The sequence below is a fragment of the Oncorhynchus clarkii genome, chromosome 2, assembly GCF_045791955.1.
Source record: "Oncorhynchus clarkii lewisi isolate Uvic-CL-2024 chromosome 2, UVic_Ocla_1.0, whole genome shotgun sequence".
Taxonomy (NCBI): Eukaryota; Metazoa; Chordata; class Actinopteri; order Salmoniformes; family Salmonidae; genus Oncorhynchus; species Oncorhynchus clarkii.
In genome coordinates this window covers 92,314,980-92,329,970 of record NC_092148.1, presented here as the reverse complement: position 1 = coordinate 92,329,970, position 14,991 = coordinate 92,314,980, and the positions used below count along the sequence as shown (strand labels likewise).

General features: G+C 46.0%; 2 protein-coding genes across 3 annotated transcripts in view; one reads left to right on the top strand and one right to left on the bottom strand.

The window, feature by feature from the left end:
• LOC139376285 (uncharacterized) overlaps positions 1–14,991 on the bottom strand; it is a 1,125,987-nt gene that overhangs the window by 236,754 nt on the left and 874,242 nt on the right. The window lies entirely within an intron of this gene.
• The window catches only part of LOC139376198 (CD82 antigen-like), a 54,929-nt gene that overhangs the window by 26,941 nt on the left and 12,997 nt on the right, over positions 1–14,991 (top strand). For both annotated transcript variants that reach the window (XR_011627892.1, XM_071118494.1), the window contains exons 4-7: positions 7,643–7,767; positions 9,782–9,856; positions 12,461–12,559; positions 13,890–14,063. Coding sequence is in view for 1 of the 2 variants with exons in the window: in XM_071118494.1 (XP_070974595.1) it covers positions 7,643–7,767; positions 9,782–9,856; positions 12,461–12,559; positions 13,890–14,063 (473 nt within the window). In the remaining variant the exon portion in view is untranslated. The remainder of the gene's footprint in view (positions 1–7,642; positions 7,768–9,781; positions 9,857–12,460; positions 12,560–13,889; positions 14,064–14,991) is intronic.

The window sequence follows — 14,991 nt, the reverse complement described above, 5'->3', positions numbered from 1 at the left end:
CATAGCGAATAGGGCGCCATTTGGGACGAAGCTCTGAACTGTCTCTTTAAATGGACGTTTCCGTGGAAACCACCAGAGGAACTTTTTCTCAAGTTCCAATGAAAGGAGACTTGCATGGAAACGTGCCACGGTACAAGACAGACCAGAACACATGCTGACTACATAAACCACTAGAGATTCCACACAGATGAGTGTGCATCTGCTTCTGAAGCTCTGCAACACAGATGTGCACTCTGAGAATAGTTAACTAATCTAAAGGCTTTGAAAACGTTCCTCCTTTTTAGAATTTAACGAGCTGTGAAAGGAAGTCTGCGTCCTTGCAAGTTTCAGTGTTTTGTTTGCTACGTTTTCTGTCACCAACAACCTTTGTCAAACCTTTGTGATCTCTGTCGGTCCACTGCAGCTCTTACTTCACATGCTTTGAGGCCTACAGTACAGTTCACAAGTGTTCAGAACAAGTGTTCAGAACAAGTGTTCAGAACAAGTGTTTCAGAACAAGTGTTTCAGAACAAGTGTTCAGAACAAGTGTTCAGAACAAGTGTTTCAGAACAAGTGTTCAGAACAAGTGTTTCAGAACAAGTGTTCAGAACAAGTGTTTCAGAACAAGTGTTTCAGAACAAGTGTTTCAGAACAAGTGTTCAGAACAAGTGTTCAGAACAAGTGTTTCAGAACAAGTGTTTCAGAACAAGTGTTCAGAACAAGTGTTTCAGAACATGTGTTCAGAACAAGTGTTCAGAACAAGTGTTTCAGAACAAGTGTTTCAGAACAAGTGTTTCAGAACAAGTGTTCAGAACAAGTGTTCAGAACAAGTGTTTCAGAACAAGTGTTCAGAACAAGTGTTTCAGAACAAGTGTTTCAGAACAAGTGTTTCAGAACAAGTGTTCAGAACAAGTGTTCAGAACAAGTGTTTCAGAACAAGTGTTCAGAACAAGTGTTCAGAACAAGTGTTCAGAACAAGTGTTCAGGTGTTCAGAACAAGTGTTCAGAACAAGTGTTCAGAACAAGTGTTCCTCTCACGCCGCCATGGGTCTGTGTTTTGTGGTGAGAGGCTGCTGTCGGCTGATGCCTAGCGCTGTAGGACACGTGTAGCTTCCATCTATGTTCTCTGTGTGACATTTCTTTCACACAAACCCTGTAGCTAGCCTTTCTGTAGCTAGCTTTTCTGTAACTAGCCTTTCTGTAGCTAGCCTTTCTGTAGCTAGCCTTTCTGTAACTAGCCTTTCTGTAGCTAGCCTTTCTGTAACTAGCCTTTCTGTAGCTAGCCTTTCTGTTGCTAGCCTTTCTGTATCTAGCCTTTCTGTAACTAGCCTTTCTGTAACTAGCCTTTCTGTAACTAGCCTTTCTGTAACTAGCCTTTCTGTAGCTAGCCTTTCTGTAGCTAGCCTTTCTGTAACTAGCCTTTCTGTAGCTAGCCTTTCTGTTGCTAGCCTTTCTGTATCTAGCCTTTCTGTAACTAGCCTTTCTGTAACTAGCCTTTCTGTAGCTAGCCTTTCTGTATCTAGCCTTTCTGTAGCTAGCCTTTCTGTAACTATCCTTTCTGTAGCTAGCCTTTCTGTTGCTAGCCTTTCTGTGACTAGCCTTTCTGTAGCTAGCCTTTCTGTTGCTAGCCTTTCTGTAGCTAGCCTTTCTGTAGCTAGCCTTTCTGTAACTAGCCTTTCTGTAGCTAGCCTTTCTGTTGCTAGCCTTTCTGTAACTAGCCTTTCTGTTGCTAGCCTTTCTGTAGCTAGCCTTTCTGTTGCTAGCCTTTCTGTAACTAGCCTTTCTGTAGCTAGCCTTTCTGTAGCTAGCCTTTCTGTAACTAGCCTTTCTGTAGCTAGCCTTTCTGTTGCTAGCCTTTCTGTATCTAGCCTTTCTGTAACTAGCCTTTCTGTAGCTAGCCTTTCTGTAACTAGCCTTTCTGTAGCTAGCCTTTCTGTAACTAGCCTTTCTGTAGCTAGCCTTTCTGTTGCTAGCCTTTCTGTAACTAGCCTTTCTGTAACTAGCCTTTCTGTAACTAGCCTTTCTGTAACTAGCCTTTCTGTAACTAGCCTTTCTGTAACTAGCCTTTCTGTAGCTAGCCTTTCTGTAGCTAGCCTTTCTGTAACTAGCCTTTCTGTAGCTAGCCTTTCTGTTGCTAGCCTTTCTGTATCTAGCCTTTCTGTAACTAGCCTTTCTGTAACTAGCCTTTCTGTAGCTAGCCTTTCTGTATCTAGCCTTTCTGTAGCTAGCCTTTCTGTAACTATCCTTTCTGTAGCTAGCCTTTCTGTTGCTAGCCTTTCTGTAACTAGCCTTTCTGTAGCTAGCCTTTCTGTTGCTAGCCTTTCTGTAGCTAGCCTTTCTGTAGCTAGCCTTTCTGTAACTAGCCTTTCTGTAGCTAGCCTTTCTGTTGCTAGCCTTTCTGTAACTAGCCTTTCTGTTGCTAGCCTTTCTGTAGCTAGCCTTTCTGTTGCTAGCCTTTCTGTAACTAGCCTTTCTGTAACTAGCCTTTCTGCAGCTAGCCTTTCTGTAGCTAGCCTTTCTGTAACTAGCCTTTCTGTAGCTAGCCTTTCTGTAACTAGCCTTTCTATAACTAGCCCTTCATGTAGAGGTTCGACTGATTATGATTTGTCAACGCCGATACCGATTAATCGGACGATTTTTATGCATATATTTGTAATAATGACAATTACAACAATACTAAATGAACACTTTTATTTTAACTTAATATAATACATTAAATACAATCAATTTAGTCTCAAATAAGTAATGAAACATGTTCAATTTGGTTTAGATAATGCAAAAACAAAGTGTTGGAGAAGAAAGTAAAAGTGCAATATGTTCCATGTAAAAAAGCTAAGGTTTCAGTTCCTCAGAACATGAGAACATATGAAAGCTGGTGGTTCCTTTTAACAGGAGTCTTCGATATTCCCATGTAAGAAGTTTTAGGTTGTAGTTATTATAGGACTATTTCTCTCTCTACCATTTGTATTTCATATACCTTTGACTATTGGATGTTCTTATAGGCACTTTAGTATTGCCAGTCTAATCTCAGGAGTTGATAGGCTTGAAGTCAATGCTTGAAGCACAGCAAAGAGCTGCTGGCAAACGCAGGAAAGTGCTGTTTGAATGAATGCTTACGAGCCTGCTGCTGCCTACCACAGCTCAACTTTCCTAACTTTCCTTACTGCAATACAAAAATCAAATCAAATTTATTTATATAGCCCTTCGTACATCAGCTGATATCTCAAAGTGCTGTACAGAAACCCAGCCTAAAACCCCAAACAGCAAGCAATGCAGGTGTAGAAGCACGGTGGCTAGGAAAAACTTCCTAGAAAGGCCAAAACCTAGGAAGAAACCTAGAGAGGAACCAGGCTCTGAGGGGTGGCCAGTCCTCTTCTGGCTGTGCCGGGTGGAGATTATAACAGAACAGACCTATATAGAAGCAGGTCATCTAGGTTATATATGTGGATATAGAACCAGGTCATCTAGGTTATATATGTGGATATAGAACCAGGTCATCTAGGTTATATATGTGGATATAGAACCAGGTCATCTAGGTTATATATGTGGATATAGAACCAGGTCATCTAGGTTATATATGTGGATATAGAACCAGGTCATCTAGGTTATGTATGTGGATATAGAACCAGATCATCTAGGTTATATATGTATATAGAACCAGGTCATCTAGGTTATGTATGTGGATATAGAACCAGGTCATCTAGGTTATATATGTATATAGAACCAGGTCATCTAGGTTATATATGTATATAGAACCAGGTCATCTAGGTTATATATGTATATAGAACCAGGTCATCTAGGTTATATATGTGGATATAGAACCAGGTCATCTAGGTTATGTATGTGGATATAGAACCAGGTCATCTAGGTTATATATGTATATAGAACCAGGTCATCTAGGTTATATATGTATATAGAACCAGGTCATCTAGGTTATGTATGTGGATATAGAACCAGGTCATCTAGGTTATATATGTATATAGAACCAGGTCATCTAGGTTATATATGTATATAGAACCAGGTCATCTAGGTTATGTATGTGGATATAGAACCAGGTCATCTAGGTTATATATGTATATAGAACCAGGTCATCTAGGTTATGTATGTGGATATAGAACCAGGTCATCTAGGTTATATATGTATATAGAACCAGGTCATCTAGGTTATATATGTATATAGAACCAGGTCATCTAGGTTATGTATGTGGATATAGAACCAGGTCATCTAGGTTATATATGTATATAGAACCAGGTCATCTAGGTTATGTATGTGGATATAGAACCAGGTCATCTAGGTTATATATGTATATAGAACCAGGTCATCTAGGTTATATATGTATATAGAACCAGGTCATCTAGGTTATATATGTATATAGAACCAGGTCATCTAGGTTATGTGTATGTATATAGAATCAGGTCATCTAGGTTATATATGTATATAGAACCAGGTCATCTAGGTTATATATGTATATAGAACCAGGTCATCTAGGTTATGTATGTATATAGAACCAGGTCATCTAGGTTATATATGTATATAGAACCAGGTCATCTAGGTTATGTATGTGGATATAGAACCAGGTCATCTAGGTTATATATGTATATAGAACCAGGTCATCTAGGTTATATATGTATATAGAACCAGGTCATCTAGGTTATATATGTATATAGAACCAGGTCATCTAGGTTATGTGTATGTATATAGAATCAGGTCATCTAGGTTATATATGTATATAGAACCAGGTCATCTAGGTTATATATGTATATAGAACCAGGTCATCTAGGTTATGTATGTATATAGAACCAGGTCATCTAGGTTATATATGTATATAGAACCAGGTCATCTAGGTTATGTGTATGTATATAGACCTATATAGAACCAGGCAAAGAGTGGCTACTTTGAAGAGTCTCAAACATAAAATATATTTTGATTTGTTTAACACTTTTTTTGGGGGGGGGGGGGGGGTTACTACATGATTCCATATGTGTTATTTCATAGTTGTGATGTCTTCAGTATTATTCTACAATGTAGAAAATAGTTTTAAAAAACAACAACAGCAAAACCTCTAATGAGTAGGTGTGTCCTACTCTTTTGACAGTTACAGTACATACTCTCACATTAGTCTGGTTTTATTACATTGTATGGCTTCACTGCGATTGTTCAGCGTCCCTTATTGTAATCTATACGAGCCTGGTTTATGAGATGGCAAGAATATTGTAGTTGAATGTCTTTAGGTTGATCGTTATGTACTGTGAACCAATGCTTTGAAGTGGTTACGTTTTATCTGTGGAGCAATGTGTCTGGCTGTGTTTTGTCTGTGGGGCAATGTGTCTGGCTGTGTTTTATCTGTGTGGCAATGTGTCTGGCTGTGTTTTGTCTGTGGGGCAATGTGTCTGGCTGTGTTTTGTCTGTGGGGCAATGTGTCTGGCGGTGTTTTATCTGTGGGGCAATGTGTCTGGCTGTGTTTTGTCTGTGGGGCAATGTGTCTGGCGGTGTTTTATCCGTGGGGCAATGTGTCTGGCTGTGTTTTGTCTGTGGGGCAATGTGGTTGGCGGTGTTTTATCTGTGGGGCAATGTGTCTGGCTGTGTTTTGTCTGTGGGGCAATGTGTCTGGCAGTGTTTTATCTGTGGGGCAATGTGTCTGGCTGTGTTTTGTCTGTGGGGCAATGTGTCTGGCTGTGTTTTATCTGTGGGGCAATGTGTCTGGCTGTGTTTTATCTGTGGGGCAATGTGTCTGGCTGTGTTTTGTCTGTGGGGCAATGTGTCTGGCTGTGTTTTATCTGTGGGGCAATGTGTCTGGCTGTGTTTTATCCGTGGGGCAATGTGTCTGGCTGTGTTTTGTCTGTGGGGCAATGTGTCTGGCTGTGTTTTATCTGTGGGGCAATGTGTCTGGCTGTGTTTTATCTGTGTGGCAATGTGTCTGGCTGTGTTTTATCTGTGGGGCAATGTGTCTGGCTGTGTTTTATCTGTGTGGCAATGTGTCTGGCTGTGTTTTATATGTGGGGCAATGTGTCTGGCTGTGTTTTATCTGTGGGGCAATGTGTCTGGCTGTGTTTTATTTGTGGGGCAATGTGTCTGGCTGTGTTTTATCTGTGGGGCAATGTGTCTGGCTGATTTGACCCCATTAGGATTCTTTATTATAAGTATTATTCAGGAGTCAGGGTTAGGTAAGGTAAGGGCTATTATATTATAGCTGGCCTCTCTGGTTCTCCTGACCTCAGACCCCGAGTGAGTTGGAGCCGTGTCCAAGCCCCAGAGCTCTGTGCCAGGCTTCATTCCAGACAGAGAAACGGCACATCTCTGGTTCTCCTGACCTCAGACCCCGAGTGAGTTGGAGCCGTGTCCAAGCCCCAGAGCTCTGTGCCAGGCTTCATTCCAGACAGAGAAACGGCACATCTCTGGTTCTCCTGACCTCAGACCCCGAGTGAGTTGGAGCCGTGTCCCAGCCCCACAGCTCTGTGCCAAGCTTCATTCCAGACAGAGAAACGGCACATCTCTGGTTCTCCTGACCTCAGACCCCGAGTGAGTTGGAGCCGTGTCCCAGCCCCACAGCTCTGTGCCAGGCTTCATTCCAGACAGAGAAACGGCACATCTCTGGAGCTTACCCTCAGCCAAGGGAATCTATCCATCTTACCCCCCCATCTCCTCTCCATTCCTCTGCTCCAGTCTCGCTCTCTCTGGTCTCTGGTGGGCTGTTATAACTCTGATAGAGAACATTGCTTGAATTATTTTTTTTTTGGGTGGGGGGGTCCATGGCAGATCTCATTGCTTGACTCGACATGTTACTACTACTACAAAATTAACGGATTACATGGTACCTGACCTACCACGTGTATATTTCACTGCATAGGGTTGACCAGGTCATTTAAATGGGCTAGAATGAGTCACTCGTAAGATATCGGGAAACCATTCTGTATAGTTTAGGATGATGTTGTAGCCTGGTGTCAGTGAGTGACGTTGTAGCCTGTAGCCTGGTTTCAGTGAGTGATGTTGTAGCCTGGTTTCAGTGAGTGATGTTGTAGCCTGGTGTCAGTGAGTGATGTTGTAGCCTGGTTTCAGTGAGTGATGTTGTAGCCTGGTTTCAGTGAGTGGTGTTGTAGGGTGGATGTAGCCTGTATGTAGCCTGGTTTCAGTGAGTGATGTTGTAGCCTGGTTTCAGTGAGTGATGTTGTAGCCTGGTTTCAGTGAGTGATGTTGTAGCCTGGTTTCAGTGAGTGGTGTTGTAGGGTGAATGTAGCCTGTAGCCTGGTTTCAGTGAGTGGTGTTGTAGGGTGAATGTAGCCTGTAGCCTGGTTTCAGTGAGTGATGTTGTAGGGTGGATGTAGCCTGTATGTAGCCTGGTTTCAGTGAGTGATGTTGTAGCCTGGTTTCAGTGAGTGATGTTGTAGCCTGGTTTCAGTGAGTGGTGTTGTAGGGTGAATGTAGCCTGTAGCCTGGTTTCAGTGAGTGATGTTGTAGGGTGGATGTAGCCTGTATGTAGCCTGGTTTCAGTGAGTGATGTTGTAGCCTGGTTTCAGTGAGTGATGTTGTAGCATGGTTTCAGTGAGTGATGTTGTAGCCTGGTTTCAGTGAGTGGTGTTGTAGGGTGAATGTAGCCTGTAGCCTGGTTTCAGTCAGTGGTGATGTAGGGTGAATGTTAACCTGTTTATGTACATCTTCTCTACAGAGGAGTCCTCCACCACTCTGAAAGTGGCGTCCTATATTCTGATCACTGTGGGTTCTCTCTCCATGGTTATGGGCTTCCTGGGCTGTATAGGAGCCATCTACGAGATACGCTGCCTGCTGGGCCTGGTGAGTAAACACACAACCACACTGCTAAAACACTCAAACTAAAGCTCCCTCCCCCCACCTACCCCCTCCCCACAACCCCCTGCTGTCAAAGAGGCTTGTTCCTGCACCACAACGCTGTGAAGGTTGAGCAGGATGTAGAGTCTGTTTTGATGTTATGTCACGAGGCTCTAAGCTGCTGCAGTGTTCTCTCTGATTTGTAGCTGAGATATTCAACTGCTGTTTAAAAAGGACCCGGCTAGGTTCTTCCTCAGCGTTAGAACTAGACTACAGGCTCATGCTGCTGTTTGGTCCAATGAGGTTGGATTCTTAGTATAACACCATCTTTCTGTTTGACTACGTATGTCGTCAACAGCAGCCGCGTGGATTATTAATGTGAGGGGGTTATAGAGAGAGAGGTGAGGGGGTTAAAATAGAGAGGGGTGAGGAGGTTACATAGAGAGGGGTGAGGGGGTTACATAGAGAGGGGTGAGGGGGTTACATAGAGAGGGGTGAGGAGGTTACATAGAGAGGGGTGAGGAGGTTACATAGAGAGGGGTGAGGAGGTTACATAGAGAGGGGTGAGGAGGTTACATAGAGAGGGGGGAGGAGGTTACATAGAGAGGGGTGAGGAGGTTACATAGAGAGGGGTGAGGAGGTTACATAGAGAGGGGTGAGGAGGTTACATAGAGAGGGGTGAGGAGGTTACATAGAGAGGGGGAGGGGGTTACATAGAGAGGGGTGAGGAGGTTACATAGAGAGGGGTGAGGAGGTTACATAGAGAGGGGTGAGGAGGTTACATAGAGAGGGGTGAGGAGGTTACATAGAGAGGGGTGAGGAGATTACATAGAGAGGGGTGAGGAGGTTACATCGAGAGGGGTGAAGGGGTTACATAGAGAGGGGTGAGGAGGTTACATAGAGAGGGGTGAGGGGGTTAAAATAGAGAGGGGTGAGGAGGTTAAAATAGAGAGGGGTGAGGAGGTTAAAATAGAGAGGGGTGAGGAGGTTAAAATAGAGAGGGGTGAGGAGGTTAAAATAGAGAGGGGTGAGGAGGTTACATAGAGAGGGGTGAGGAGGTTACATAGAGAGGGGTGAGGGGGTTACATAGAGAGGGGTGAGGAGGTTACATAGAGAGGGGTGAGGAGGTTACATAGAGAGGGGTGAGGAGGTTACATAGAGAGGGGTGAGGGGGTTACATAGAGGGGTGAGGGGGTTACATAGAGAGGGGTGAGGAGGTTTAAATAGAGAGGGGTGAGTAGGTTTAAATAGAGAGAGGTGAGGAGGTTACATAGAGAGGGGTGGGGAGGTTACATAGAGAGGGGTGAGGAGGTTACATAGAGAGGGGTGAGGAGGTTACATAGAGAGGGGTGAGGAGGTTACATAGAGAGTGGTGAGGAGGTTACATAGAGAGGGGTGAGGAGAATACTCTAAAACCTGAACACAGAATACTCTACCAAAACCTAAACACAGAATACTCTACCAAAACCTAAACACAGAATACTCTACCAAAACCTGAACACAGAATACTCTACCAAAACCTGAACACAGAATACTCTACCAAAACCTGAACACAGAATACTCTACCAAAACCTAAACACAGAATACTCTACCAAAACCTAAACACAGAATACTCTACCAAAACCTGAACACAGAATACTCTACCAAAACCTAAACACAGAATACTCTACCAAAACCTAAACACAGAATACTCTACCAAAACCTAAACACAGAATACTCTACCAAAACCTGAACACAGAATACTCTACCAAAACCTAAACACAGAATACTCTACCAAAACCTAAACACAGAATACTCTACCAAAACCTGAACACAGAATACTCTACCAAAACCTAAACACAGAATACTCTACCAAAACCTGAACGCAGAATTAGTTGAATCAGAGAAGTTCAATGTTCTTTAGTCTGATATCATCTGTAGAACATGACGTTGTGTTCACGCTAACTAAACAACCGTGTTGTTTGTGACTGTTGTGATGAACCTCTAAAATGCACTTTCCCATTGTGCTGTCTGTCCCCAGTACTTCACCTGCCTCCTGCTCATCCTCATCGCCCAGGTTACGGCTGGCGTGCTCATCTACTTCCAGAGAGACAGAGTGAGTTCTACCTCCTTCTCTCCTCTCCCCCCTCTCTACTTCATCTACATTCCTTCCAGAGAGACAGAGTGAGTTCTACCTCCTTCTCTCCTCTCCCCCCTCTCTACTTCATCTACATTCCTTCCAGAGAGACAGAGTGAGTTCTACCTCCTTCTCTCCTCTCCCCCCTCTCTACTTCATCTACATTCCTTCCAGAGAGACAGAGTGAGTTCTACCTCCTTCTCTCCTCTCCCCCCTCTACTTCATCTACATTCCTTCCAGAGAGACAGTGAGTTCTACCTCCTTCTCTCCTCTCCCCCCTCTACTTCATCTACATTCCTTCCAGAGAGACAGTGAGTTCTACCTCCTTCTCTCCTCTCCCCCCCCCTACTTCATATACATTCCTTCCAGAGAGACAGAGTGAGTTCTACCTCCTCTCCTCCCCCCCCTCTACTTCATCTACATTCCTTCCAGAGAGACAGTGAGTTATACCTCCTTCTCTCCCCCCCTACTTCATCTACATTCCTTCCAGAGAGAGTGAGTTCTACCTCCTTCTCTCCTCTCCCCCCTCTCTACTTCATCTACATTCCTTCCAGAGAGACAGTGAGTTCTACCTCCTTCTCTCCCCCTCTACTTCATCTACATTCCTTCCAGAGAGACGGGATGAGTGTCTTCTCTCCCCCCTCCTTCTCCTCCCTCCTCCTTCTCCCATTTCCGATCTTTCCTATCCACTCTCTCCCTTCTCTCCTTTTTGTCCCTCACTCTCCTCTGCCTGCCCCCACCCTCCCCACTCTCCCTCCCACTCCTCCTCCCCCCTTTCTTGGCCTCTCACCACAGCTGGGATATACCCACCCTTCCCTTCCTAGACAGCTGTCTGACTGAGACCTGCTGGGAATCCCCATGCCCTGTGATGGAACCATGGAAAAGTAGCCAGCCAGCCAGCCACCCAGCCAGTCAGTCAGCAATCAGCCAGCCAGTCAGCCAGCCAGCCAGCCAGCCAGCCAGCCAGCCAGCCAGCCAGCCAGTCAGCCAACCAACCAGCCAGCCAGCCAGTCAGCCAGCCAGCCAGCCAGCCAGCCAGTCAACCAGTCAGCCAGCCAGCCAGCCAGTCAGCCAGCCAGCCAGCCAGCCAGCCAGCCAACCAGTCAACCAACCAGTCAGCCAGCCAGCCAGCCAGCCAGCCAGCCAACCAGTCAGCCAACCAGTCAGCCAGCCAGTCAGCCAACCAGTCAGCCAACCAGTCAGCCAGCCAGTCAGCCAACCAGTCAGCCAACCAGTCAGCCAACCAGTCAGCCAGCCAGTCAGCCAACCAGTCAGCCAGCCAGCCAGCCAGTCAGTCAGCCAGCCAGTCAGCCAGCGAGCCAGTCAGAAGTGTTTTCCAGTAGCGCTGGCTGTTCGGCTATACTGCCGATTACAGACTTATTTTCAACCAGCTACTTTTTTCACAATAGGCAGAAATCGCTCTGCCCATTTCCTGATTCCTAAAATTCAAATCATTGGCCTAATTTCAGTTTATGTGACAAAATAATCAATGAATATAGTGTATAGGATCATTATACTATCTAAAACGCTGTGAAAATATATTTTCAACAAGTCTGGGAAAAAAAGTCAGCCTTTCCCACTAGAATGAACGATAAGCATCTTCTAGAGATCTATTGATAGGACAGGTCGCCTGTCAGTCACAAAGTGAACGATGACAGGGAAACACTGCTGGTTTAACAGTCTGCTGTCTGTCCCGCCTCCCGGTACCTGGGGTGTTTTTTTGCGCTGTAGTTGAAGTCAAATGTCTTTACACTGAGGGAGAGAGTACGATGCTTCTTCATCTCTGTGTGTGAATTTGCACACAGATGCATCATGGGAAAAGGGGCACATGCCCCGTCAAATTGTCCCTTTGTGTTTGATCCTGGTCCAGACTTACTCTCTGTGTTTGGGGTTTACCACCCTTTTCCCCTACTCTCTTCTCCTCCTCTCCCCTCTTCCCCTTTTCCCCTCCCCCCTCTTCCACTCCCCTCTTCACCTCCTCCCCCCTCTTCCCCTTTCCCCCTCTTCTCCTCTCCCCTCTTCTCCTCCTCTCCCCTCCCCTCTTCTCCTCTCCCCCCTCTCCTCCCCTCTTCTTCTCCTCTCCCCCCTCCCCCTCTTCTCCTCCTCCTCCCCTCTTCTCCTCCTCTCCCCTCATACCCTCTTCTCCTCTTCTCTTCTCCTCCTCTCTCCTCCTCCCCTCTTGTCCTCCTCTCTCCTCCTCTTCTTCTCCCCCTCTTCCCCACCTCTCCCCTCTTCTCTTCTCTTCTCCTCTCCCTCCTCTCCTCCCCTCTTCTCCTCCTCTCCCCTCTTCTCCTCCTCTCCCCTCCCCTCTTCTCCTCTCCCCCCTCTTCTTCTCCTCACCCCCCTCCCCCTCTTCTCCTCCTCTCCCCCTCCCCCTCTTCTCCTCTCCTCCTCTCTCCTCCTCCCCTCTTCTCCTCCCCTCCTCTCTCCTCCTCCCCTCTTCTCCTCCCCTCTTCTCCCCCTCTCCCCCCTCCTCTCCTCCTCCCCTCTCCCCTCTCCCCTCTCCCCCCTCCTCTCTTCTCCTCCCCTCCCAGCTCTAGGATTGATCAGCATTTAACTCATTCTTCCCTGTCTCTTCCCCAGCTGCAGCAGGAGATGTCCACCATCGTCAAGGGAATGCTGGTCAACTACACTGGTCAGAACAGGACCACAGAACATTCCTGGGACTATGTACAGAGGACGGTAAGTAGCTGGACCTGCCTTAGTTTCTGTTTGAACAAGGTTTATATTTTTAGTTAATATCACTGTGCTTTTAACTGTCTAAAAACACAGTCTCATAGCGTTGTTTATTTTAAAAAATATATATATTTTAACCCCCTTTTCTCCCCAATTTCGTGGTATCCAATTGTTAGTAGTTACTATCTTGTCTCATCGCTACAACTCCCATACGGGCTCGGGAAAAACGAAGGTTGGGTGCTTTCTCTTCCTCTCTCTCTTTCTCTCCCTCTTTCTCCCTTGTTTATTTGTTGTTCTTCTGGCTCCCCAGCCTCACCACATAGTGTTCCTGAGAGCATCAGCCTGTTTCTCATGCTGTTTCAACACAGTCTATTTCAGCAAACAATTAGTCTGTTTCAAATTAATCATGCTTTCTCTCCCTATTTCTCACTCTCTTTCTCTCTCTCCCTCTTTCTCTCACTCTTTCTCTCTCTCACTCTCTTTCTCTCTCCCTCTTCCTCTCTCTCTTTCTCTCCCTCTTTCTTTTTCTCTCTCTTTCTCTCCCTCTCCCTCCTTTCTCTCCCTATTTCTCTTTCTCCCCTCTTTCTCTTTCTCTTCCTCTCTCTCTTTCTCTCCCTCTTTCTTTTTCTCTCTCTTTCTCTCACTCTCCTTCTCTCCCTCTTTCTCTTTCTCTTCCTCTCTCTCTTTCTCTTTCTCTCCCTCTTTATCTCCCTCTCCCTCCTCTTTCTCTCCCTCTTTCTCTCCCTACTCTTTCTCTCCCTCTTTCGCTCCCTCTCCCTCCTATTTCTCTCCCTCTTTCTCTCCCTCTCCCTCCTCTTTCTCTCTCTCTCTCTCTCCCTCTCTCTCCCTCTTTCTCTCTCTCTCTCCCTCTTTCTCTTTCTCTCCCTCTCTCTCTTTCTCTCCCTCTCCCTCTTTCTCTCCCTCTCCCTCCTCTTTCTCTCCCTCTTTCTCTCCCTCTCCCTCCTCTTTCTCTCCCTCTTTCTCTCCCTCTTTCTCTGTCTCTCCCTCTTTCTCTCCCTCCTCTTTCTCTCCCTCTTTCTCTCCCTCTTTCTCTGTCTCTCCCTCTTGCTCTCCCTCTCCCTCCTCTTTCTCTCCCTCTCCCTCCTCTTTCTCTCCCTCTTTCTCCCTCCTCTTTCTCTCCCTCTCCTTCCTCTTTCTCTCCCTCTCCCTCATCTTTCTCTCCCTCTTTCTCTGTCTCTCCCTCTTTCTCTCCCTCTCCCTCCTCTTTCTCTCCCTCTCCCTCTTTCTCTCCCTCTTTCTCACTCTCTCTCTTTCTCTCCCTCTTTATCTTTCTCTCCTTCCTTCTTTTGTTCTTTCTTTCTGCCAATTCCTCCAGATGAAGTGTTGTGGCTGGGTGTCTCCAGGTAACTGGTTGGAGAACGTGTGGATCAAGAACAGTTCTGTCTCGCTGTACCCCTGCTCCTGTCGGAATGAAACCCTGCCTGGGACAGACATGAATGAGACTGGGCTCTGTGAACACTTGTCTGCTGACCGGCCAGTATACCAAACGGTATGTGTGAGGGAGGGAGGGAGTCTGAGCTCTACTGATCTGCCTATCTATGAAACGGTACAAAGAGGGGAGAGAGGAGAGAAAGGGAGGGACAGACATTAAGGAGACTAGGCTATGTGTCTGCAGACCTGGCAGTCTATGAAATTGTATGAGGGAGGGAGGGAGGGAGGGAGGGAGGGAGGGAGGGAGGGAGGGAGGGAGGGAGGGAGGGAGGGAGGGAGGGAGGGAGAAAAATAGAGGGGTGGAGAGAGAGATAGAGGGGGAGAGAGATATGTTAAGGAGACTGGGCTGTGTGAACACCTCTCCACCGACATGCCTGTAAACTAAACCGGGGGCAGGAGACATAGCTCTTGTTCTAGCAGTAAGTGTCGTTTGGGTTATAAACGGGCAGGGCGGTGGACAGCTGTATTGGGTTTAGAACCAGAGCTATCTCAGTGGGCAAAATGTGTCACATGACATCTTAATGATGTCATTTTCTGCTTGTAATTTTTGTAATGACTTGGTGCTGCCTATCTTGGCCAGGACGCTCTTGAAAAAGAGATTTTAAATCTCAATGAGCCCTTCCTGGTTAAATAAAGGTTTAATAATAATAACAGCACCAGTTCAGGGTTACAACAGCACCAGTTCAGGGTTACAACAGCACCAGTTCAGGGTTACAACAGCACCAGTTCAGGGTTACAACAGCACCAGTTCAGGGTTACACCAGCACCAGTTCAGGGTTATACCAGTTCAGGGTTACAACAGCACCAGTTCAGGGTTATAAAAGCACCAGTTCAGGGTTACAACAGCACCAGTTCAGGGTTACGACAGTTCAGGGTTACAGCAGTTCAGGGTTACAACAGCACCAGTTCAGGGTTACAACAGCACCAGTTCAGGGTTACAACAGTTCAGGGTTACAACAGTTCAGGGTTACAACAGCACCAGTTCA